Genomic DNA, 23,072 nt, shown 5'->3' on the forward strand with positions numbered 1-23,072 from the left:
CCCAGTACCATTAGTACAGTGTCCGTGCTTTTTATTAGCACTGATCACTGTATTGGTGTCACTGGGGATGTCAGTGACACCAAATGAGTTCCCCCCAGTGTCAGAATGCCTGCTGCAGTCCCACTATAAATCGCTGACCGCCACCATTACTAGTAGAAGAAAAAAAAAATTCCAGTATCTATATTCTTTGTGAACGCTATAACTTTCACGTAAACCAATTAATTTACACGTATTCTGATTTTTTTTTTAGCAAAGACATGGAGCAGAATACATTTTGGCCTAAATTTATGATGAAATTTGATTTTTAAAATTTTTTATCTGGACGTTTAATAGCAAAAAGTGAAAAATAAATTTTTTTGCTCAAAATTGTTGTTTTTTACTCAAAAACCCCAAAACGCACAAGTCATGAAATACCACCGAAAGACAGCTCCAATTGTGGGGAAAAAGGATGTAAATTTAATTTGGGTGCAATGTTGCATGACCGTGCAATTGTCAGTTAAAGTAATGCAGTGCCGTATCCAGGGGCGGACTGACCATCTGGAAACTCGGGCACTGCCTGAGGGCCTGGGGTCAGTAGGGGGCCCCATGAGATGCCCCTGGTACCTTTTTCATAGGCTTTTTGGAGTTTGGGCAAGGACACAGGGGCCCCATGATCCCCTATTGCCTGGGGGCCCCATGAGTTGTCAGTCCGCCCCTGGCCATATCACAAACAATGGCCTGGTCAGTCAGGAGGGGGGGTAAATCTTCTGGGGGGCAAGTGGTTAATGGCAATCCCACGCAGTTGTATTGCAGGGCATTCAAATACACACACGTAGTGATGATTTACTTCCACTAGATGTCAGTACAATACTTCCTGACCTCTCCCTAGTCCTGCCTGTAGTAGATGCAAGAAGAGCAGTAGTAGTGGAGCAGATAGGGGTCCTGAACTTTTGGAATTTAGCAAGAAATGGGGGAACTCCAGGCAAAACACGAAATTCTGTAACAAATGGGCCAATGTGAATATTTATTACCTTTGCCAGTTTTATGTTTTTTTGGATGCCACTTTTTTCTTTTTGCCACAACTTTGCTTGCTCCAAGTCTGCGAGAAATTTGTTGGCAATCGTGTTTTGAAAAAGTTGTGTATATATATATAAAAAAAAAGGGATATAAAAGAAGATAAAAGAAAGATTAAAAAAAAAGATCCCCCCCAGAAAGAAGAGGTTGTACAAACTGTCCCCTGTAGTGATTATTATCTGCTGTATCTGAATTGCTTTTGCTGAAAATTACAGATGGACAAATACTGAACGGAACTCTGAAGATCCAAAACTGGAACCTCACGGAAAACCTGCAGGATCCGACTTCTCCAGATTATGCTAAGTTTGAGAAGACATTCATCTCAGAGGTAGGATCTTACCCTTGTCATGATCACCCATTCACAGCACAGAGGTGTCCCCCATTGGGAAACTTGATCCTGAATCCTGCTGTGTACCAGATACAGAGAAGGTAGACACCACCCCTGGAAAAGGTCGAAGACGCAGGGAGTTGACCTCAAAGTAGAAAGTATTATTTTATTAACCCTATGCAGATTTCAGTGCGTTTTCCAGTTTTCAGAAACGCACTACAGTCCATTTAACATGATTTCCTATGGATGCAGTTCACATCTGTGTGCTTTGAGCTGGCGCATTTTTGGAAAGGGTCAGGGACTTTTTTCCCTCAGCAGATTGCGTTTTGCATGTAAAAGACTTTAACCAGTTGCCCTATAGCAGAAATATAGCTACAGGGAAGCAGGGCTCCGCAAAGTCACGTATACAGGGGCGGACTGACCATTTGGAAACTCGGGCACTGCCCGAGGGCCCGGGGTCAGTAGGGGGCCCCATGAGATACCCCTTGTACCCTTTTCATAGGCTTTTTTGAGTTTGGGCAAGGACACAGGGGCCCCATGAACCCCTATTGCCCGGGGGCTCCATGAGTTGTCTGTCCACCCCTGCACGTATATATACGTGATTTGCATTTCTGGGTAGGGGGGCACGCGCACTGCCCTACCCGTGCCGCCATTGATGTCAATCACCTGGTCCTTGCCGGAGATTCTCTGCCGGCTCCCAGCGATGGTCGAGTAACAGTGACAGGGGAGAGACCTGTGTGTAAACAACACTCCTGCCAGCAAGAACATGCTGCTGTGCATTTGTCTGCACAGTAGAGAAATACACAGCAGCATGTTTCCCTAGTAAAACACAGCACACAGTTAACCCTTTAATCAACCAACTGTTAACCCCTTCCTGCCCAGTGCCATTAGTACAGTGTCAGTGCTTTTTATTAGCTCTGATGTCAGTGGCAGTTAGTCAGTTAGTACAGTGTCAGAATACCGCTGCAGTCTCGCTATAAGTCACTGATTGCTGCCATTACTAGTATAAAAAAAAAATCCAGTATATTTACCGCCATTTGTAGACGCTATAACTTTCACATTTTTAGTGTTTAGTTTTTTTTTCAAAATTGTCAGTCTTTTTTTTGTTTATAGGGCAAAAAATAAAAAACACACACACACCGAAAGAAAGCTCTATTTGTGGGGGAAAAAAAAGGACATAAATTTAATTTGGGTGCAGCATTGCATGACTGCGCAATTGTCAGTTAAAGTAACGCAGCACCATTTCGCAAAAAATGGCCTGGTCAGGAAGGGGGGTATCCCCTGGAGGGCGAGTGGTTAATGAATCTGCGCCAAAAACACAAGTGCTGCATTTTTTTATGCCTTTTTGCAGGTTTTTTTTTTTTTTGCTAATTCATGCAGAGTGACTTTGATGCGACTTTACACTCTTTGGCCCTCAAGTAGCATCAAAATCGCATCAAAGTAGTGCGGGAACCTTTATGTCTAAAGTCGCATTGTTTTTTGCTAATAGGAAAGTATGACATTTCTGTTTATGTAGGGCAGCTTTGACAAGACTTTGATGCAAAAATTAATCATGGGAAGACATGTTTAATTTTTGACTGCCAGAGAGTGTAAAGTTCAGGGGCGGACTGACCATTTGGAAACTCAGGCACTGCCCGAGGGCCCGGGGTCCGTATGGGGCCCCATGAGATGCCCCTGGTAGCTTTTTCATAGGCTTTTTTGAGTTTGGGCAAGGACACAGGGGCCCCATGATCCCCTATCACCAGGGGGCCCCATGAGTTGTCAGTCCGCCCCTGGCTGTATCTGAATTACTTTTGCTGAAAATTACAGATGGACAAATACTGAACGGAACTCTGAAGATCCAAAACTGGAACCTCACGGAAAACCTGCAGGTTTTTACTTACTGTAATTTTCCTTTCTTTGCAGTAGTATGCTGCCATGTTGATACCAGGAAAATTGTATTACATACCAGGGGCGGACTGAACATTTGGAAACTCAGGCACTGCCCGAGGGTCCGGGGTCAATAGGGGGCCCCATGAGATGCCCCTGGTACCTTTTTCATAGGCTTTTTTGAGTTTGGGCAAGGACACAGGGGCCCCAGGATCCCCATGAGTTGTCAGTCTGCCCCTGGTAAAGTCGCATCAAAGTCGCACTATATGAACAAAACTGTCATACTTTCCAGTTAGCTAAAAAACTCCATCAAAACGAATGTTCAAAAATGCAAACCTCACCACAAAATGCGATGCAAAAACACATTAACCGCAATCTGCGTAGATGATAACCCAGCCTTAATACTTAGAACAGACTTCCACTTCGTCTACGTTCACACCTATGCGTTTTCCGTTGTGTTTTGCAGAAATGCGCAGCAGTCCATTTACCAATTTTTTCCTATGGGACAAGTTCACATCTCTGCGTTTTCACCCGGTGCGTTTTTTGGAAAGGCTCAGACTTTTTTTAAAACACAAATCGTTGAGTTTTTGGTTCTATAGACTTCAATGGAGATACTGCAGAAAAGCATGTAGTGTGTTTTTAATGTGTTTTTGATGGCTTTTGCGTTTTAATCTGCCCAGCAAAAAGTTGGAAAAAACGCAAAACCCATAAAAAACTTGGCAAAAACGCATGTGCAAAACCGCCAAAAGCACTAGAGAAATGAATCAAACGCAAACTTCATAAGTGTGAACCTAGCCTTCTGTCAGATTGTCTGTGTCTCCATTTGGGAGATACGTCCCTCTATCTGTACCGATGACTGTTGTGAGGAAAAATCAAAATTAGAGTTAGGGCTCATTCAGACGTTGCCTCTGAAAAGCGACCCACAGTGGCATTTGACAGGTGGTAAGGAGGCAATGGGCTTAAATTACTAAAACTGCAGAATGCAAACTCTGGTGCAGCTGTGCATGGCAGCCAATCAGCTTCTAACTTCAGCTTGTTCAGTTATGCTTTAACCATAAATCCTGGAAGCTGATTGGTTTCTATGCAGAGCTGCACCAGATTTTGCATTCTCCAGTTTTAGAACATAACCCCCACTATGTCACTTCCTCCTTACCGCCTTTTTTAACCCTGAAAATGGCAACCCACCTCCAATTCACAGGGTTACAGAGCAGTTGCCCCATTCACTGCATTGATTCGCATCCAGCGGCGTACCACCCATCAGATGCGACATGTTTCATTTTTGCTGCAGTCGGAAGCTGCGGCATTTTCCCTCGAGGAGCTATACAGTATCTCTCTGTTCACGTGGGAGGTTGGGAGCAGTAAGGCTTTGTTCAGACGGGCGCTGGCACCTGTACTGCATGCAGGCTGTCTTGGTTTACATTCCCCCTTAGCTGCATGCAGGCAACCTATAGCGGTGGATAGAGATGTAAAATTTCTGGAAATTTTTGAAGCCATGTGAAAAAAAAACATTTCTTTCCCTGTTTTATTCTGGAAAAAAATGGACATTTTCAGAAAATTTTTTAAAAAATTCAGTGTGGAGTAGTTTTAGAAATTGTAAGTCATTTGGTGTAAAAAAGAAGTATTATGCTTGAAATTATTCAGTAAATAAACTAAACTTGCTTTTAAAATCTTATTTTTTTTATTACAAATGGAACAAGGACTGTATATGTTAAGAACATTAGAACAGGTGACATTAGAACAGGTGACCAATCCCCTTTCCCACAAAAGCAACAAATAAGCAATTGTAGTACCCTCCTAGCTTAGCTAGGGGGAGCTAGTGTTTAATTGTTAGTGAGGAGGGCTGAGTAGCAGCCTGGGTCTAATAGCCAGAAGGTCAATCTGCCATCAGGAGCTGAGAGGCTCTGCAGGCTGACCCCTCTAGAATTTCCCCCTGATCTAGGGCTTTGGAGGAAGGCTCTAGAGGCAGTGGGTGGATCTGAAGAGTGGCTGGCTTCACTGTTGAGGGGTCCTATCCAATCCCCAACAGAAGGCTGGGCAAGGGGCTGGACACCCTTAATAGTGTTGGAACCTGCTCCGCTGCAAGTGAGTTCAGGTGGAAGACAGAGAAGGATGTGAGGCTGAAGGAAGGAAGTTGTGAGGAGGCCCAATGGGATAGGGCCTACCTGCAGGCCCAGAGCTCTCCAGAGCAAGGACCACCTGTATGGCAGGGAAGGAGCGGCCCAGCTGATAGGCCTGGTAGCAGCCACCAATCCACAAGTGGTACAGGAGAGTGAGTACCCCTGCACCCAATGGGCAGATAGGGGAAGGAGCACTCTGGTTGGGAAACCAGATTAGCCACCTGCCAGTGACTGTTCATCTCTTAAAGGGCCAGGAACTGGATCCCCTGTTCAGGGATACCTCCAGATTTCTGGGTGAAGAGGATAAGCTCATCTAGGGTCTGGGGTGGTAAACTAAGGAGATGCTGGCTACATCTACAATGGAGACTGTGATGTAGAGAAGGCTTGTAAATAGTTACAGGAAGTTGTCCTCAGTTTATCACTTTCCTTGGGCATCCTGTACACACCTAACCCTACCCCAGTTCAAATCCCCTAAATAAAAAATCCCCTAAATAAAACAACAAAATCCAAGCTCAAGGACTGATCTCTGACTCTGGATGCAAGCTTTTGTGAAGATGTGTGATGTCTGCCTGTGCAGGACTATAGGGGGACCCAAATCTTCTAGCGTCTCAAAAATAATCAGATTTGCCCTTTAGCACCAATAGTAGAAATGTTTCTGGAGGAACTCTGGAGGGAAAATATACTTGCACTTTCATTCTGGTCCTCATCATTTTATTGCACAAAGTATTGTTTAATATCTTTCGGGCATCTCTGGCATGCCTAGATATGTTCTGTCATTTTTGTAGCATTTGGAAAAGAATATTTCTTCTCTCAGTATTTGCAAATTCTGGCCATATCTTACAATCTGACCATACAAGCTTTGTACAACTTTAGACTTACCAAAACTATGTGTAGCACTATGTGTAGCACTACCCCCTTAGGGGTTGCTGAAGATTTGGGTCCCACTATAGTCCTGCATAGCCAGGCAACACACATTTTTTCACAGACTTGCATTCTGGAGATAGTAAACAGTCCTTGAGCTTTTTGTTTTATTAGGGGTATTGAACTTGGATGGGCTTGAGGGGTGTATGGGATGCCCAAGGGAACTGCAACTAAGGACATTTACTTAGCAATTATGTACAAGTCTCTTTACAGCAAAAAGGGTTTTCTTCATGGAGAGCTCTCCAGATTCTCCTGATGTATCACCCCAGCTGTACTGGGTGAATACCTGGGCAAGGGGACCCAGACTCTGTCTCCTCAGATTGAACAGTCCCAGATGGGGGCTAATCAGGTTTCCCACGGAATGCCCTCTCCCCTTATCCGGCCCAAGGGGTGTAAGAGTACTCACTCTTCCTCTCCTATGAGCTTGTTGGGTTGGTGGCTGCCTTCAGGCCTTCTGCTGAGTTGGCTCCTTCCCTGCTGCACAGGTGGTCCTTGTAGCAAACTTGCTCATCAGAGTTGGACGCGGAGTTCCCCTTTCTCTTTTCTTTTTAGTGGAAGTATTCCTCAGCCCTTATTCCCTACCCCCTCCCTTCCTGAGAGGCAAACGTTATCTCCTGAGTGACAGATGGTGGGGGGTCAACACAGGTGAAGGCATCCCTGGTTTGGTGCCAGCAGTCTGCGGAAAGTGTAACCTTTTTTCACCCATCATAAAACAGATAAGGCAGCCTCTCCCCGGACATGAAAGAAGTTGAAACCTCATAAAACTGACCAGCAGTTAATTGAACATTCCTCAGGTCAGCTGTCACCTATGTTTCATATCATGGAGTATGAAGCTGTTAGTTTTAATTGAGAGTCCACTGACCTCCTGCCCAAAATATTGTATTGGGCAGACTCAGAGCCACCCCCCCCCCCCTGCAGGGGGATTTTTAAAAAAGGACAGGCTGCAAGCCTGAAAGCTACGTTTTAAGACACACATCTTCTGAGTTTAACATCGTAACAGAGGAGATCAAAGACCCTTCCTGCTCTGCACTTGGATCTGCTTACAAACCAAGGCATATTGGCAAGTAACTTAACTCTTTAATTTCCTTCCTATTATCTCTTTGCTGTACCTTTTATATGCATATATATATATATATAGTTACATTTTCTTTGTAAATATTTTATTGCACCTGTTTAACACTTTCAGAAAGATTTTTTACTAAAAGAGTCAAACTGTTTCTAAGCGCTTACTTGCAATTCACGAATTCCTGCCTTTGAAGAGACGCTACTGTGTTTGTTTAATCCTCTGCCCAATCGGCCTGCGGTGACCATATTAGACAGGCGACTTTTCAATCATTATAGTGTATATTTGATAATGGGAGTTTCCCAGTCTCCGACAAAAGTGGTGGTGGCAGTAGAGGGTTAGTTGCATAATTAACCCAACCCAGTAACAAGTGCATTCAGGCTGCAGGCACCGATTGTAGCCCATTAGCTGGACAATCGCTGTGCAGGGTGCAGCTGGGTGGGGCCTTGATACGCGCGTCACACCGCGGTTTTAGATCAGCCGGTCCTTCGGTCACGAGTTGGTGAGAAGGTCCGGGGTCTGACGTGACGTATTACTGTTAGTCGCGGTCGTGCGATTGTCGCATGTTGGTGGCGGCGACCATGCGATCATGACAGTCCTCTCTCAGGGGATTGCTGAGGTTGAGAGATCCTCTTTTCCAGCCTCAGCCTGGAAGTATGGCCTTTCCCACTGGGTCCCTTCCCAGACTCCTGCATTCCAACCTCTCACTCCATCTTCCACCCGAACTCTCCTGATGCTGAGCAGGATCTGTCACACTTAAAGGCTGCCAAGCCTCCTTAAGTGTTAAGTGTTCAGGCTAGCCCCTTCTCACCCCAACCCACTGAGTTCAAGAGACTTCTCCAAGCCTCTAGATCAGAGGGAGGTATCAGGGAACAGATCTGCAGAACCCTCGGCCCTGACCTAAATTGACTTGCTGACTCATGCCCAGGCTGCTATTCAGCCTTTCTCACTAAATAAACTATCTAGAGGGGCACTACATACTGTATGTAATATGAGCACCTACCTAATCTGTGCCATCAATTCATATCCAACCAGGCAAGTTTAGCAATACATATTTTATGGTAGATCTAAAGGAGATTGTACGATCAGATTGTGTAGAGTGTGTGTTCATCTAAAAACAATGGCACAAATATCACACTTTCTTCTTGTTCTCTGTGTCTTCCTCTTTTTTAGATAAAGCAGTCCCTTTCCGGTGACATCCCCCCAGAGCAGATATCGGTGCAGATCCTGTCCCTGAGTCCCGGGAGTATTGTTGCCAATTTCCTAATTGTCATCAATGGCACACAGAATTATATCAATGTCACCTTGTCCTCCTTGTCCGCCATCAACGAAAGCTCCGTGTTTAAGGTCGATCCGAAGTCTGTTAAAATCGCAGGTAACCGTAACTGCAAGAAGAGCGCCATATTTCTTTGAGTAAATCAGCCAATCAAATTAGGACTTAATTGAAAGTGTTTTGCATATACAAATGTATTATGTAAAGTTTTATTATCCATAAACCCAGCCACTAAAACCTCCTGTGTCAAGATCACTTCAAAAGATGTATTTTATCTATTCCAATCTGCAGTAGACGTGCAATTCAAAATTCGGACAAAATTTTCATTTTTCGGAGATTCGGATGTATTTGAATTTCTGAATTACAATAGTAATGAGATTAAACAAATCCAAAATAATGTAACAAAATTTAGTCTGAAATTTGAATCTACTTTGAATTGAAATAGAAAACAAATTCAAAGTTTAAACATATTGCTGACTGTGACGGGAGTGACTTTGGGTGGGGGCCCCATGGAACCCATCTCACTTTGGAGAGGTGGGGAGACCCCTGTCTCAGCTCCCCATATCCCTCTTGTGTGTAAGTCATCCTGTGCCTGTTAGGGGTGCAGGGTGAAATGTCCTGATATTGTGTAGACATGTATAGGTGGGGGTGTCAGGAATGGACTGGCCAGCAATAGTGGGATTCGCCTGCCTTATGAGCTGCAGTACCAGGGCTGGCCAGCGGGTGCTCCCAGCAATCAGAGACTCAACTTTGCAGCCAGTCAAACACCTGGAACTAATTATACTGGTGTATTTAAGAGACATTCAGACCTGCAGACTCTGCCTTGGTGTTGTTTCTCCTGGGCCCTGTTCCTGTTCCTGTCTGATTCTCTGCTGACCCTGCTCTGATCCCTGGCTTGTCTGACCATTCTCCTGCTCCTGATCCCTGGCTTGTCTGACCATTCTCCTCTGCCTGACCCTCTGTACCACGCTGCCCGCTACCTGCTGAACCTGGCTTGTGACCCCGACCATTCTCCGCTTGCTCCCCCTGTACCTACCTGCCCGATTGATATTGACCCGGCCTGCCTGACGACGCTTGCATTGTATGTACTGTTATCTGTGGGTGGTTGGTTTGGTTTGTTTGCACTGTGTTATGTTTTAGTATTGCACTGTGTTTATGTTTGTATTGTTAGTGTTAATAAATTACATCGTTTATAACATATCTGAAGTCTGCGTTTCCCTGCGTCAGTCACACACCTCTGGTCATACCCGGGAGCCCTGACATTACACCAAGGCCAATCCTGACCAGAAGTGGCTGCACAGGGAAGCCATCTTGGTTTGTCGATGGGAAGGATGGATCTGGATGAGGTTGAGTATTTATATCTGCTAGTGTTTGATGACAGGGAGTATGCTTATCAGACTCTGAAGGAGTATCCCCGGGATGAACTGCTAGAATGTATACGGCTCGCTCATGTTCTAGTAGATCAGGGCACAGAATTCTCTGAGGTGCAGCCATTGATTCAGGTTTGTGCTGAGTTGGTTTCATCTGGAACCCCCAATGCAGGGATGAATTTTTGCCACCATTTAGTGCAGACCAGGTAGAGTCCCTGGTGTGGTTATTAGAGGATGATGTGGGTTACTTTCTGGAGCGTTATTCTGCATGTTGACCACAGATACTAAGAGATTGTATAAACGCAGTGCAGTCTTTGGTCAGACAGGCTTTGTGTAAGCTCAGCTTTGTTCAACCCATACTGCAGACATGGACAGATTTGTTACACCCAGCCTCAGTCAGCTTACAAAAACCCAGTCCTGCTTCTAACTCTACTCCTGTATTCCCACCAGCTCCTCCAGTTACAGCCCAGTATACTTGGCTATCTACCGCATGTCAGTACCCTGTTCCCACTCGCTGCACCTATCCTGCCTTTAACCCTGTAAAAAAGCCCTCTGTAGCAACTGCTCCCTCCTCTGTCCCATCCTCCAGCTCTTCTCTGTCTCCAGCTGCTCCATTCGTTTGCAGACCTGCGTTTACTTGCAGTGCTCCAGTAGTTAAAACCAGAAAAAAGCGAAAATTCTTTCCAACCAATACCATCCTGCCAGTATCCAAACCGGTCAGCCTGCCGTCCGAGAACCTGCCTTCCGTGGTTCAGCCTGGTGGCTCGGCACCCGCACTTCAGCCTGAGGTCTGTACCCGGCCTGATGCCTCTACTCAGCCTGATGCCTCTACTCAGCCTGATGCCTCTACTCAGCCTGAAGCCTCTACTCAGCCTGAAGCCTCTACTCAGCCTGAAGCCTCTACTCAGCCTGAAGCCTCTACTCAGCCTGATGCCTCTACTCAGCCTGATGCCTCTACTCAGCCTGATGCCTCTACTCAGCCTGATGCCTCTACGCCCGCTGTCGAGCCAGACAATCCGGTACCTGATGACCCGGTGCCCGCTGTCGAGCCAATTGAGTCAGAGTCCACTGTCGTGCCTGGTGATTCGGTGCCCGCAGTCTTGCCAGACGACTCGGTGCCCGCAGTCTTGCCAGACGACTCGGTGCCCGCAGTCTTGCCAGACGACTCGGTGCCCGCAGTCTTGCCAGACGACTCGGTGCCCGTCGCCCCGCCGGGGGGCCCGGCGCCCTGCCGGGGGGCCCGGCGCCCGTCGCCCCGCCGGAGGGCCCGGCGCCCGTCGCTTCGCCTGGTAATCCGATGTGCCTCTGCCCGGAGTCCAGCCCGGAGTCCTGCCCGGTGTGCCAGTCTTTGATATCCCGCCAGTTACCAGACCCGGGCGGTGGAACATTTTGCCCAGCTAGGACTGTTTGGAGCGTCCTGAGGCCGCTCCTTGAGGGGGGGGGTACTGTCAGGAATGGACTGGTTAGCAAGAGTGGGACTTGCCTGCCTTATGAGCTGCAGTACCAGGGCTGGCCAGCGGGTGCTCCCAGCAATCAGAGACTCAACCTTGCAGCCAGTCAAACACCTGGAACTAATTATACTGGTGTATTTAAGGGACATTCAGACCTGCAGACTCTGCATTGGTGTTGTGTTTCTCCTGGGCCCTGTTTCCTGTTCCTGTTCCTGTCTGATTCTCTGCTGACCCTGCTCTGATCCCTGGCTTGTCTGACCATTCTCCTGCTCCTGATCCCTGGCTTGTCTGACCATTCTCCTCTGCCTGACCCTCTGTACCACGCTGCCCGCTACCTGCTGAACCTGGCTTGTGACCCTGACCATTCTCCGCTTGCTCCCCCTGTACCTACCTGGCCGATTGATATTGACCCGGCCTGCCTGACGACGCTTGCATTGTATGTACTGTTATCTGTGGGTGGTTGGTTTGGTTTGTTTGCACTGTGTTATGTTTTAGTATTGCACTGCGTTTATGTTTGTATTGTTAGTGTTAATAAATTACATCGTTTATAACATATCTGAAGTCTGCGTTTCCCTGCGTCAGTCACACACCTCTGGTCATACCCGGGAGCCCTGACGGGGGTTGTGGATTGTTTAATGCCATGTGGCTGTCCCATTGTTCTATTGTGTGTCTTGCTTGGGAGCAAACTATTATGGGATGTATGTGTTTGTGTATTGGCTTGGTGGGGGGGTGTTTCTGGCAGCCCTTCCCCCTTATGGGACTGCCTGCTAATGTGTTTCTTTTTACTGGATGTGTATTGCCCCGCCCTGTGTATATATCTTGTATCTATGTTAAAATAAAGGAGTATCACGGACAGTACTCAATTGTTTCTGTCGCAAATGCACTAATACGGCTACAATCACCTCAAGCACCATTATTCTGGGCAATTTTAAATTACAATAGTAACAGATTTAAATGAATCTGACATAATAAAATGCAATTCGACCAAAATTCGAATTGATTCAAATTTCAAAACACATTCAGGAACAAATTCAAATTCGAAAACAAGTTCAAAAGGAAATTAAAATTTGAAAACTAGAATAGAAAATAAAGAGAAAATAATAGAATAGAAAATAAAAGAACAGAATAGAAAATAAAAGATTAGAACAGAACACAGTGGAAAATAGAGTAAAATAGAACAGAAAATAAAGGAATAGAATAGTCAATTAGAATAGAATAGAAAAGAGTAGAATAGAATAGAAAATCAAAGAATAGAATAGAAAAGAATAGAGGAAAAAAGAGCAGAATAGAAAATAAAAGATTAGAACAGAACACAGTGGAAAATAATAGAGTAAAACAGAACAAAATAAAACGAAAAATAAAGGAATAGAATAGAATCAATTAGAATCTAATAAAAAAGATTAGAATAGAATAGAGAATCAAAGAATAGAATAGTTTAGAAAAACAATACACTAGAATAGGAGAGAATATAACTGCCATCTGAAATTCGAATTTTAAATAGAATGATTTTGAATTTGAGCAGAATACAATAGAATAGATTAGAAAAGACTAGATTACTTACAAAAAATTGTGTTACTGAAATAATTTCCAATATGGTCATGCAACTCTTCATAAAGCCCATATACCTTCAAAAACACAAATGGATTGTAACATTAGAATTATTGAATCTGTTAAAATTATTGATGCTGGCAGCCACGAGATCTATTGTCACTGGTGGAGATCTGTTTTTGTGTGAGGGTCTATTGTTGCAGGGGAGGCCTTATGTTGCTCATAGAGATCTACTGTTGAGGGAGAGGTTGCTGGCTGCTGGAGGGTCTATTGATCCTGGCTGCTGGGAGATTTGTTGTCGCTGCTGGGGGTCTAATGTTGCTGCAGTGGATTTTTATTTGTATTTTGTTGTGGTTGTCCATTGTTGCTGTGTGGGGGATCTGTTGTCACTGGGGTGGGGTCTGTTGTAGCTGGGGTGAGGTCTATTGTTGATGCGGGACATCTGTTGTTGCTGGAATGGGGTGTATTGTTGCTGGGGGGACCCATCATTGTTATGATGGAGTCCATAGTTGCTGGGGAGCCTATTGCTGTGTGGGGGATCTGTTGTTTCTGGGGTGGGATCTATTGTTGCTAGAGTGGAATCTATTGTTGTGTGAGGGATCTGTTGTTGCTGGGGTGGGATCTATTGTTGCTGTGGGTCTATTGTTGCTGGCTGCAGGGGATTTCTTGTACTGGTTTTCTTATCATTAACAAGCTCCATACAAATGATTTAGAACTACAAAATTATACTTGGTTCTGTATTCTCTAAAAGGGACGGTACTAGGTGAGTCAGGGGTGGAACCAAGGGACGGTGCTCAGAGGTGGGTAGAGACAAGGAGGGAAATAAGGGAAAAAAGCCCTGCCTATACTAATGCTATAATGCAAGTGTTTGGTTAGTGAAAGTGTTAGAAATGTAGGTGGGTAGAGGGCAGAACCAAGAGACAGTGCTCAGAGGTTCGTAGAGGGCGGAACCAAGGGATGGTGCTCAGAGGTGGGTAGAGGGCAGAACCAAGAGACAGTGCTCAGAGGTGGGTAGAGGGCGGAACCAAGAGACAGTGCTCAGAGGTTGGTAGAGGGCGGAACCAAGGGACGGTGCTCAGAGGTGGGTAGAGGGCGGAACCAAGAGACAGTGCTCAGAGGTGGGTAGAGGGCGGAACCAAGAGACAGTGCTCAGAGGTGGCTAGAGGGCGGAACCAAGAGACGGTGCTCAGAGGTGGGTAGAGGGCAGAACCAAGAGACAGTACTCAGAGGTGGGTAGATTGCAGAACCAAGAGACAGTGCTCAGAGGTGGGTAGAGGGCGGAACCAAGGGATGGTGCTCAGAGGTGGGTAGAGGGCGGAACCAAGGGATGGTGCTCAGAGGTGGGTAGAGGGCGGAACCAAGGGATGGTGCTCAGAGGTGGGTAGACAGCGGAACCAAGGGATGGTGCTCAGAGGTGGGTAGAGGGCAGAACCAAGGGATGGGGCTCAGAGCTGGGTAGAGGGTGGAGACAAGGAGGGAAATAAGGGAAAAAAGCCCTGCCTATACTAATGCTATAATGCAAGTGTTTGGTTAGTGCAAGTGTTAGAAATTTAGGTAGGTAGAGCGCAGAATCAAGAGATGGTGCTCAGAGGTGGGTAGAGGGCGGAACCAAGGGATGGTGCTCAGAGGTGGGTAGAGGGCGGAACCAAGGGATGGTGCTCAGAAGTGGGTAGAGGGCAGAACCAAGGGATGGTGCTCATAGGTGGGTAGAGGGCGGAACCAAGGGATTGTGCTCAGAGGTGGGTAGAGGGCGGAACCAAGGGATGGTGCTCAGAGGTGGGTAGAGGGCGGAACCAAGGGATGGTGCTCAGAGGTGGGTAGAGGGCGGAACCAAGGGACGGTGCTCAGAGGTGGGTAGAGGGTGGAATCAAGGGATGGTGCTCATAGGTGGGTAGAGGGTAGAACCAAGAGACGGTGCTCAGAGGTGGGTAGAGGGTGGAATCAAGGGATGGTGCTCATAGGTGGGTAGAGGGTAGAACCAAGGGACGGTGCTCAGAGGTGGGTGGAGGGTAGAACCAAGGGACGGTGCTCAGAGGTGGGTAGAGGGCGGAACCAAAGGACGGTGCTCAGAGGTGGGTAGGGGGTGGAGACAAGGAGGGAAAAAAGCCCTGCCTATACTAATGCTATAGGAGCGTTTGGTTAGTGCAAGTGTTAGAAATGTAGTCAAGTGTGAACAAGCCCTAAAAAAACAATTCTATTCAGATGTGCATTCTTAAAGTGGAACAACTGCATCTGAGCACCACAAACCAAAAACACTATTTAATTTATTTTTAATATTCAAAACAAACTCCCCCATCCATTCATGTCTCCATGCTTTATTTTGCTGAGAAATTACTTATAAAAACACCCCCTGGGCATTTCTGGTTGTGGCCATCTTGAGTAAGGGCAGATTATTCACGTAGCAATTACTTCCTGTAATCCATCTGCCCTTAGCTCAGGCATACAGACAGGGGGGTGTGCTTAGCTAAGAAAGTCCCTCCCTCCTCTTGAAGAATCCTGGGATGTATGACCTCATTTGCCTAGGCATGGAAACCAGGAAGTAACTAAATAATGTAAAAAAACAGTATAAAACTAGTAAGTATAATATACGTTCCTATCTATTTACTAAAGCTAGCAGCATAAGGATGCAAAATAGTCCATGTTGACTAAGAAACTGAAGTTCCACTTGAAGTTAGAAAAGTCCCTTCTATTGGTCTCAGCCGCCTCCAAATCTCCAAATTCCTTTTTTCTTTTGCTACTATGACCTGACTTCCTGTTGGAGTGTGGCTACGTTCGTTCTCTGTGGTCCCCCTGTATGTAGGAATGTAGCCAACCTCTCTCGCTTGCTCCTGAGATGGTCTACTGTATGTACTACAGGATTTGTAGTTTGCATTGAGCAGTGCACAGGACCCATGCTGCTCATTCCAAACAAATGGAAATTTGAGGAAATAGGAGAGGTTTGGGAGCTCACAGAGGATGTTACAAGGAGGCAGAAAAACACAGTAAGAAATGATTTAGAAAAATAGATTACAGGGCCATTAAGTAGCGAATGTGTATGGATTATTTTTGGAGAATAAGGATTCTGTATAGTGTCACTTTAAGGGTGACTATACACAATACAATCTGATTGTCCAATCTCCTGTAGATCTGTCCTCTACTATGTAGTGCAAAACCCTGCTCAATTTATTACTAATAGACTAAGAACCACATAGCACTCCTGTGCGATTCACATGCAGTTCCCAGTGTGAATGGGCCCTTAAACTTTCTTTTTTTTTCTTTTTTCTTTTTTACATTTCTTCAGTTGCTTCCTGGTTTCTGGCCTAGGCCAAAATGATGTCATACATTATTATTATTATACAGTATTTATAAAGCGCCAATAGTTCGCTCAGCGCTGTACAGTACAAAGGGGGACAGAACATGTGACAGAACAATACCAATACAATGCAAAACATGAGGGGATCGAGGGCCCTGCTCTTTCAAGCTTACAATCTAGGAGGGAGGGGATGGTGGTACAGGAGGAGATAGCTGTGGGGGATGGAGTGGTAGGAAGAGTGGAGGAAGTCGGCAAGTTAGCAGGGGGTGGGGTAGGCTTCCCTGAAGAGATGGGTTTTCAGGGTACGCCTAAAGGAGAGGAGAGTAGGTGATAATCTGATGGGTTGGGGCAGGGAGTTCCAGAGGATGGGTGACACCCTGGAGAAGTCCTGGAGGTGGGCATGGGAGGAGGAGACCAGGGAACTAGAGAGAAGGAGGTCTTGTGAGGAGCGGAGTGTGCGTGCTGGGCGGTACTTGGATATTAGGTCAGTGATGTAGTTCGGGGCAGTATGGTGGACAGCTTTGTACGTCAGTGTTAGGATTTTGAATTTGATCCGTTGCGCAATCGGAAGCCAGTGGAGGGATTGGCAGAGGGGGGTGGCGGAAATGGAGCGGTTGGAAAGGTGAATGAGCCTGGCAGCCGTATTCAGGATGGACTGAAGCGGGGATAGCCAGCGGCGAGGCAGGCCAGTGAGGAGGGAGTTGCAGTAGTCGAGTCGTGATATGATGAGGGAGTGGATGAGCTGTTTAGTGGTTTCTGGGGTTAGGAACGTGCGGATTTTGGCAATGTTGCGGAGGTGGAGTCTGCATGAGTTTGTTAGTGATTGGACTTGGGGCTGGAAGGATAGATTGGAGTCAAGAATGACACCAAGTACTCTGGCCTGCGGGGCGGGTTTGATGGTGGCGTTGTTGGATGTGATGGAGAAGTCAATGGGGGGTGGTGTCCGGGCTGGGGGGAAGACAAGAAACTCGGTTTTGGAGAGGTTCAATTTAAGGAAGTGGAGCGACATCCAGTCTGATATGTCGCTCAGTAGGTGTGTGATTCGGGCGGAGACTGAGGGGGTGAGGTGGGGGGTTGAGAGAAAGATTTGTGTGTCGTCGGCATAGAGGTGGTAGTTGAAGCCGTGAGAGTGTATGAGTTGGCATACATCCCAGGAGTCTTCATGGACAGTCTTTTTCTGCCATCTGGAGGACAGGAGGAGGGACTTTCTCAGCTAAGCACACCCTCCTGCCTGCATGCCTGAGCTAAGGGCAGTTGGATTCCAGGAAGTACTCCAAATGCTACATGAATCATTTTGGCCATTTTCCTCTACTTAAGATGGCCTGGGCTAGAAATGCTGGAGGGGGCTTTTCAAAGTGATTTCTCAGCAATATAAATGGTTGGAGACATGGATGAATGGGCGAATTTGCTTCAAATAATACAAATGAATTGAATACATTTTTCAGTTTGTGGTTCTCACATACAGTTTCATCCCGCTTTACGTTTTTATTGCTGCCTGACAACACTGCTGTTCCATTGATACAATAAAGTGAGTGAGCGTTGTCACCCTAGGACGGGAAATGCATTAGGCCGGCCATAGACGGATCAAAATTTGTCCAGTTAAGCAGCAGCCGGCTGAATTTCCATCCATGTATGGGCAGACAATTTATACTGAAGGCAATCCGTCAATCGTCTTCAGTACAACCAGCCTGTTGGGTTTTTTTTTTTTTTAAAGAATCACTGCTGGTGGCTATACCTACCTACCTGTCACAACGCTCCTTCAGCGTTACCTATAATGCTACCACCTCCCCCTCACTCCCCCTCTCTGTCGGGGTCCCTCAAGGCTCTGTCCTCGGGCCCCTTCTCTTCTCCATCTATACCTCCTCCCTTGGCCAACTCATACACTCTCACGACTTCAACTACCACCTCTATGCCGACGACACACAAATCTATCTCTCAACTCCCCACCTCACCCCCTTGGTCTCAGCCCGAATCACACACCTACTGAGTGACATATCAGACTGGATGTCGCTCCACTTCCTTAAATTGAACCTCTCCAAAACCGAGTTTCTTGTCTTCCCCCCAGCCCGGACACCACCCCCCATTGACTTCTCCGTCACATCCAACAACTCCACCATCAAACCCGCCCTGCAGGCCAGAGTACTGGGTGTCATTCTGGACTCCAACCTATCCTTCCAGCCCCAAGTCCAATCTTTAACAAACTCGTGCAGACTCCACCTCCGCAACATCGCCAAAATCCGCACGTTCCTAACCCCAGAAACCACTAAACAGCTCATCCACTCCCTCATCATATCACGACTCGACTACTGCAACTCCCTCCTCACTGGCCTGCCTCGCCGCTGGCTATCCCCGCTTCAGTCGATCCTGAATACGGCTGCCAGACTCATTCACCTTTCCAACCGCTCCATCTCCGCCACCCCCCTCTGCCAATCCCTCCACTGGCTTCCGATTGCGCAACGGATCAAATTCAAAATCCTAACGCTGACGCACAAAGCTGTCCACCATACTGCCCCGAACTACATCACTGACCTAATATCCAAGTACCGCCCAACACGCACACTCCGCTCCTCACAAGACCTCCTTCTCTCTAGTTCCCTGGTCTCCTCCTCCCATGCCCACCTCCAGGACTTCTCCAGGGTGTCACCCATCCTCTGGAACTCCCTGCCCCAACCCATCAGATTATCACCTACTCTCCTCTCCTTTAGGCGCTCCCTGAAAACCCATCTCTTCAGGGAAGCCTACCCCACCCCCTGCTAACTTGCCGACCTCCTCCACTCTTCCTACCACTCCATCCCCCACAGCTATCTCCTCCTGTGCCGCCACCCCATCCCTCCTAGATTTTAAGCTCGAAAGAGCAGGGCCCTTGATCCCCTCATGTTTTGCATTGTATTGGTATTGTTCTGTCACATGTTCTGTCCCCCTTTGTAATGTACAGCGCTGAGTGAACTATTGGCGCTTTATAAATACTGTATAATAATAATAATAATAATAATACCTGACAGCAGTGATCATTGTATTCTGACAACGGGGAAACCTCCCACTGTCAGAATACAATAGCATGGTGGGAGGGATTCCCCCATCAACACTTGACTGTGTTGATGGGGAATCGGGCAATTTTCTTTCCTTTAACCTGTGGCTGCAGGAAAGAAAATTGCATAATGCATGGATGCCCTTACTGGCAGGATCACCAGGTGAGAATAAAAGAAATAAAAGGAAATTCATGCAGTCATCAAATAAATAAATACATTGGTTGATTATAGCTGAATGTATATGTATGGGCATCATAAAAGGGAAACCAATAGAACTTTTTTATTAGCAGAGAAGGGCCCATTGTTTTGAACCTCCTTATAACGGAACCGGACCCAGACTGCACTTTGGTATTTTCGTTAGCCTCCCGCTTCCCCGTCCAAACACAGATCCACGAACACCACCGCTGGCCATACAAGACGAGACAGCACCAGACTTGTAGGAAAGACAGGACATAGACTGCTTTATTTTAACATAGATACAAGATATATACACAGGGCGGGGAAATACACACCCAGACAGGAAACACATCAGCAGGTCGTCCCATCAGGGGGAAGGGCTGCCGGAAACATTACATCCCATAATAGTTTGCTCCCAAGCAAGACACACAATAGAACAATGGGATGCAGCTGCATGGCAGTGAACAATGAACAACCCCCCACCCCAATATTAGAACATTTCACCCTGTACCACTAACAGGCACAGGGTAACTTACACATAATAAGAACATGGGGAGCTGAGACAAAGGTTTCCCCACTCCTCCAAAGGGGGCTGTGTTCCATGGGCCCCCCACCCAAAGTCACTCCCGTCACACTCCTGTAATTGCTTTATTTGGGTTTCAGATTTCAACGAATGCCGGTCTCCTCTGGATAATGACTGCAACATCCATGCAGACTGTATAGATCTACAGACTACATTCACCTGCGAGTGCCATCGGACGTACATCGACCAAGAACCCAGCAGACCTGGAAGGAAATGTGAAGGTAAGGGCTCGTTTAGACAGCTGGGGGGGGGGGGGGCAGGCATTAAAAACCCGTTAGCACCCCCCCAACTGCCCTTCCATAAGCTATAAAGGCAGGAGATGGGGGGTGTGGTCGCAATGCTTTGCTTATTGGAAAGTAAAATTACGGTATGTATGTAATACAATTTTCCTGGTATCAACATTGGCTCGTGGCACATTCTACAGGCTGTACCACCCCAAACAAATGGGGATGCACCACAAATACCCCTCAACTGCGTTGGTGCGCCATTTACAGGGTTAAAACAAGCAGTGAGAGGGCATCGATCTGATATGGTGGCCCTACGGCCATTTCACTTCTCTAAGTTATAAAGCTGGTTATACACTAGTGGATTTTCAAATTCTCAGGATATTTAAATATCTCTTCAAAAGTACCTCAATTTTATTTTGCTTTTAACATTCAATTTTGGAATGAACGTAATTTCCCAAATGAAAACCACATTCATTGATCGAAATTCATTAGTTCTTTGAATTTTCCTCGCCGTTGTGGTTTAACCACTTGACTTCCAGAGGATTTACTCCCCTTCCTGACCAGGCCATTTTTTGCGTTACGTCGCTGCGTTACTTTAACTGACAATTGCACGGTCATGCAATACTGCACTCAAATGAAATTTACATCCTTTTTTTCCCACAAATAGAGCTCTTTTTTTTGATCGCCTCTGCATTTTTTATTTTTTTGCGGTTTAAACAAAAAAATATCGACACTTTTAAAAATCTGATTTTGTCATAAATTTAGGCCAAAATGTATTCTGCTCCATGTCTTTGCTAAAAATAATCCCAAACATGTAAATTAATTGGTATAAGTGAAATTTATAGCGTCTAAAATGGCTGTATAGATACTGGAATTTTCTTTTTTTTTTATACCAGTAATGGAGGCGATGAGCGACTTATAGCGGGACTGCGGTGGGCATTCTGACACTGGGGGAGTACTGACTGTCACTGACATCCCCAATGACATTAATAATACAGTGATCAGTGTTAATAAAAAGCACTGACACTGTACTAAAGACACTGGGAAGGAAGGGGTTAACATTTGGGGTGATCAAAGGGTTAACTGTGTGCTGTGTTTCACTAGGGAAACATGCTGCTGTGTATTTCTCTGCTGTGCAGACTAATACACAGCAGCATGTTGCTGCTGGCAGGAGAGAGACCCGTGTTGTTTACACACAGGCCTCTCCCCTGTCACTGTTACTCGACGAACGCCGGGTGTCGGTGGAGAATCTCCGGCAAGGACCAGGTGATTGACATCAACGGCGGCGCGGGTAGGGCAGCACGCATGCCCCCCCACCCGGAAATGCAAATCATGTATATATACACATGACTTTGCGCAGCCCTGCTGCCCTGTTTGCGTGCCTTACACTGTAAGCACACTGCTTTGTACAGCTCTGCTATGCAGAGCCATACAAAGCAGCGTGCTGGAGCTGAGAGGGGAGAGATCTGTATTGTTTACAGACCTCTCCCCTGTCAGTGATAGTCTGCGACCGCTGGAGGGAAATCACCAGCCGGGACTCGGTGATCAACAGCTGAGGCTGCCAATGGCCTACCCAGAAATGCAAAATCATGTATATAGACGTGATTTTGCACATCCCCGTCGCCCTGCTGCAATATTTCTGCTATAGTCTGGTGGGAAAGCGGTTAAAGCAAACTTTGATTTGACTACAGTAACCATTAGAAAATGAAAGGAAGATTCTTAAAACAGAAATATTTGAACAAAATTCTACAAGTGTAGAACTACTAGTTTTAGGTGCAATGGGGGAGATTTACTAAAACTGGAGAGTGCAAAATCTGGTGCAGCTCTGCATAGAAACCACCCAGCTTCCAGGTTTTATTATCAAAGCGTAATTGAACAAGCTGAGGTTAGCAGCTGATTGGCTGCCATGCACAGCTGCACCAGATTCTGAGTGCACCACTTTTAGTAAATCAATCCCAATGTGTTTTATAGGAGCGCCAAAGATATCACCAGGATAGGAAGTGAGGAAAACCTAACACACAAGGGCGATCAGGGGCGGACTGACTATTTAGAAACTCAGGCACTGCCTGAGGGCCCGGGGTCAGTAGGGGGCCCCATGAGATGCCCCTGGTACCTTTTTCATAGGCTTTTTGGAGTTTGGGCAAGGACACAGGGGCCCCATGATCCCCTATTGCCCGGGGGCCCCATGAGTTGTCAGTCCGCCCCTGAAAAAATATGTTTTTTCCTGGAGCCAACATGGCACAATACATGTATGCTGCTATGGACTGGTGCCAGGAAAGTAAAATCAAAACAAGTAAAATTACAGTAAGTATGTAACAGGGGCGGACTGACAACTCATGGGGCCCCGGGCAATAGGGGATCGTGGGGCCCCTGTGTCCTTGCCCAAACTCAAAAAAGCCTATGAAAAAGGTACCAGGGGCATTTCATGGGGCCCCCTACTGACCCCGGGCCCTCGGGCAGTGCCTGAGTTTCCAAATGGTCAGTCCGCTCCTGGTATGTAATACAATTTTCCTGGTATCAACATGGCAGCATACTACTGCAAAGAAAGGAAAATTACAGTAAGTATTTTATACAGTTTTCCATTTTCTTTGCGCCAACTAGACATGTGGTGTTCATTTTGTTCCGGATTGAAATTCGGATGACATTTTTGTTATTAGGAGATTCAGATGTATCTGAATTTCTGAATTACAATAGTAACGAATTTAAATGAATCCAAAATAATGAAAACGCAATTAGTCAGAAATAACGAATTATCCAAATTTGAATCGAAT

General features: G+C 46.3%; 1 protein-coding gene across 3 annotated transcripts in view; it reads left to right on the top strand.

Annotated features, from left to right (window-relative positions):
• UMODL1 (uromodulin like 1) overlaps positions 1-23,072 on the top strand; it is a 133,256-nt gene that overhangs the window by 80,399 nt on the left and 29,785 nt on the right. For all 3 annotated transcript variants that reach the window (XM_089691888.1, XM_089691887.1, XM_089691886.1), the window contains 3 exons: positions 1,269-1,381; positions 8,525-8,726; positions 20,155-20,295. In XM_089691888.1, the coding sequence (XP_089548014.1) occupies positions 1,269-1,381; positions 8,525-8,726; positions 20,155-20,295 (456 nt within the window). The remainder of the gene's footprint in view (positions 1-1,268; positions 1,382-8,524; positions 8,727-20,154; positions 20,296-23,072) is intronic.

The sequence above is a fragment of the Staurois parvus genome, unplaced genomic scaffold, assembly GCF_062004578.1.
Source record: "Staurois parvus isolate SC_StPar_1 unplaced genomic scaffold, SC_StPar_1.0 ptg000574l, whole genome shotgun sequence".
NCBI lineage: Eukaryota > Metazoa > Chordata > Amphibia > Anura > Ranidae > Staurois > Staurois parvus.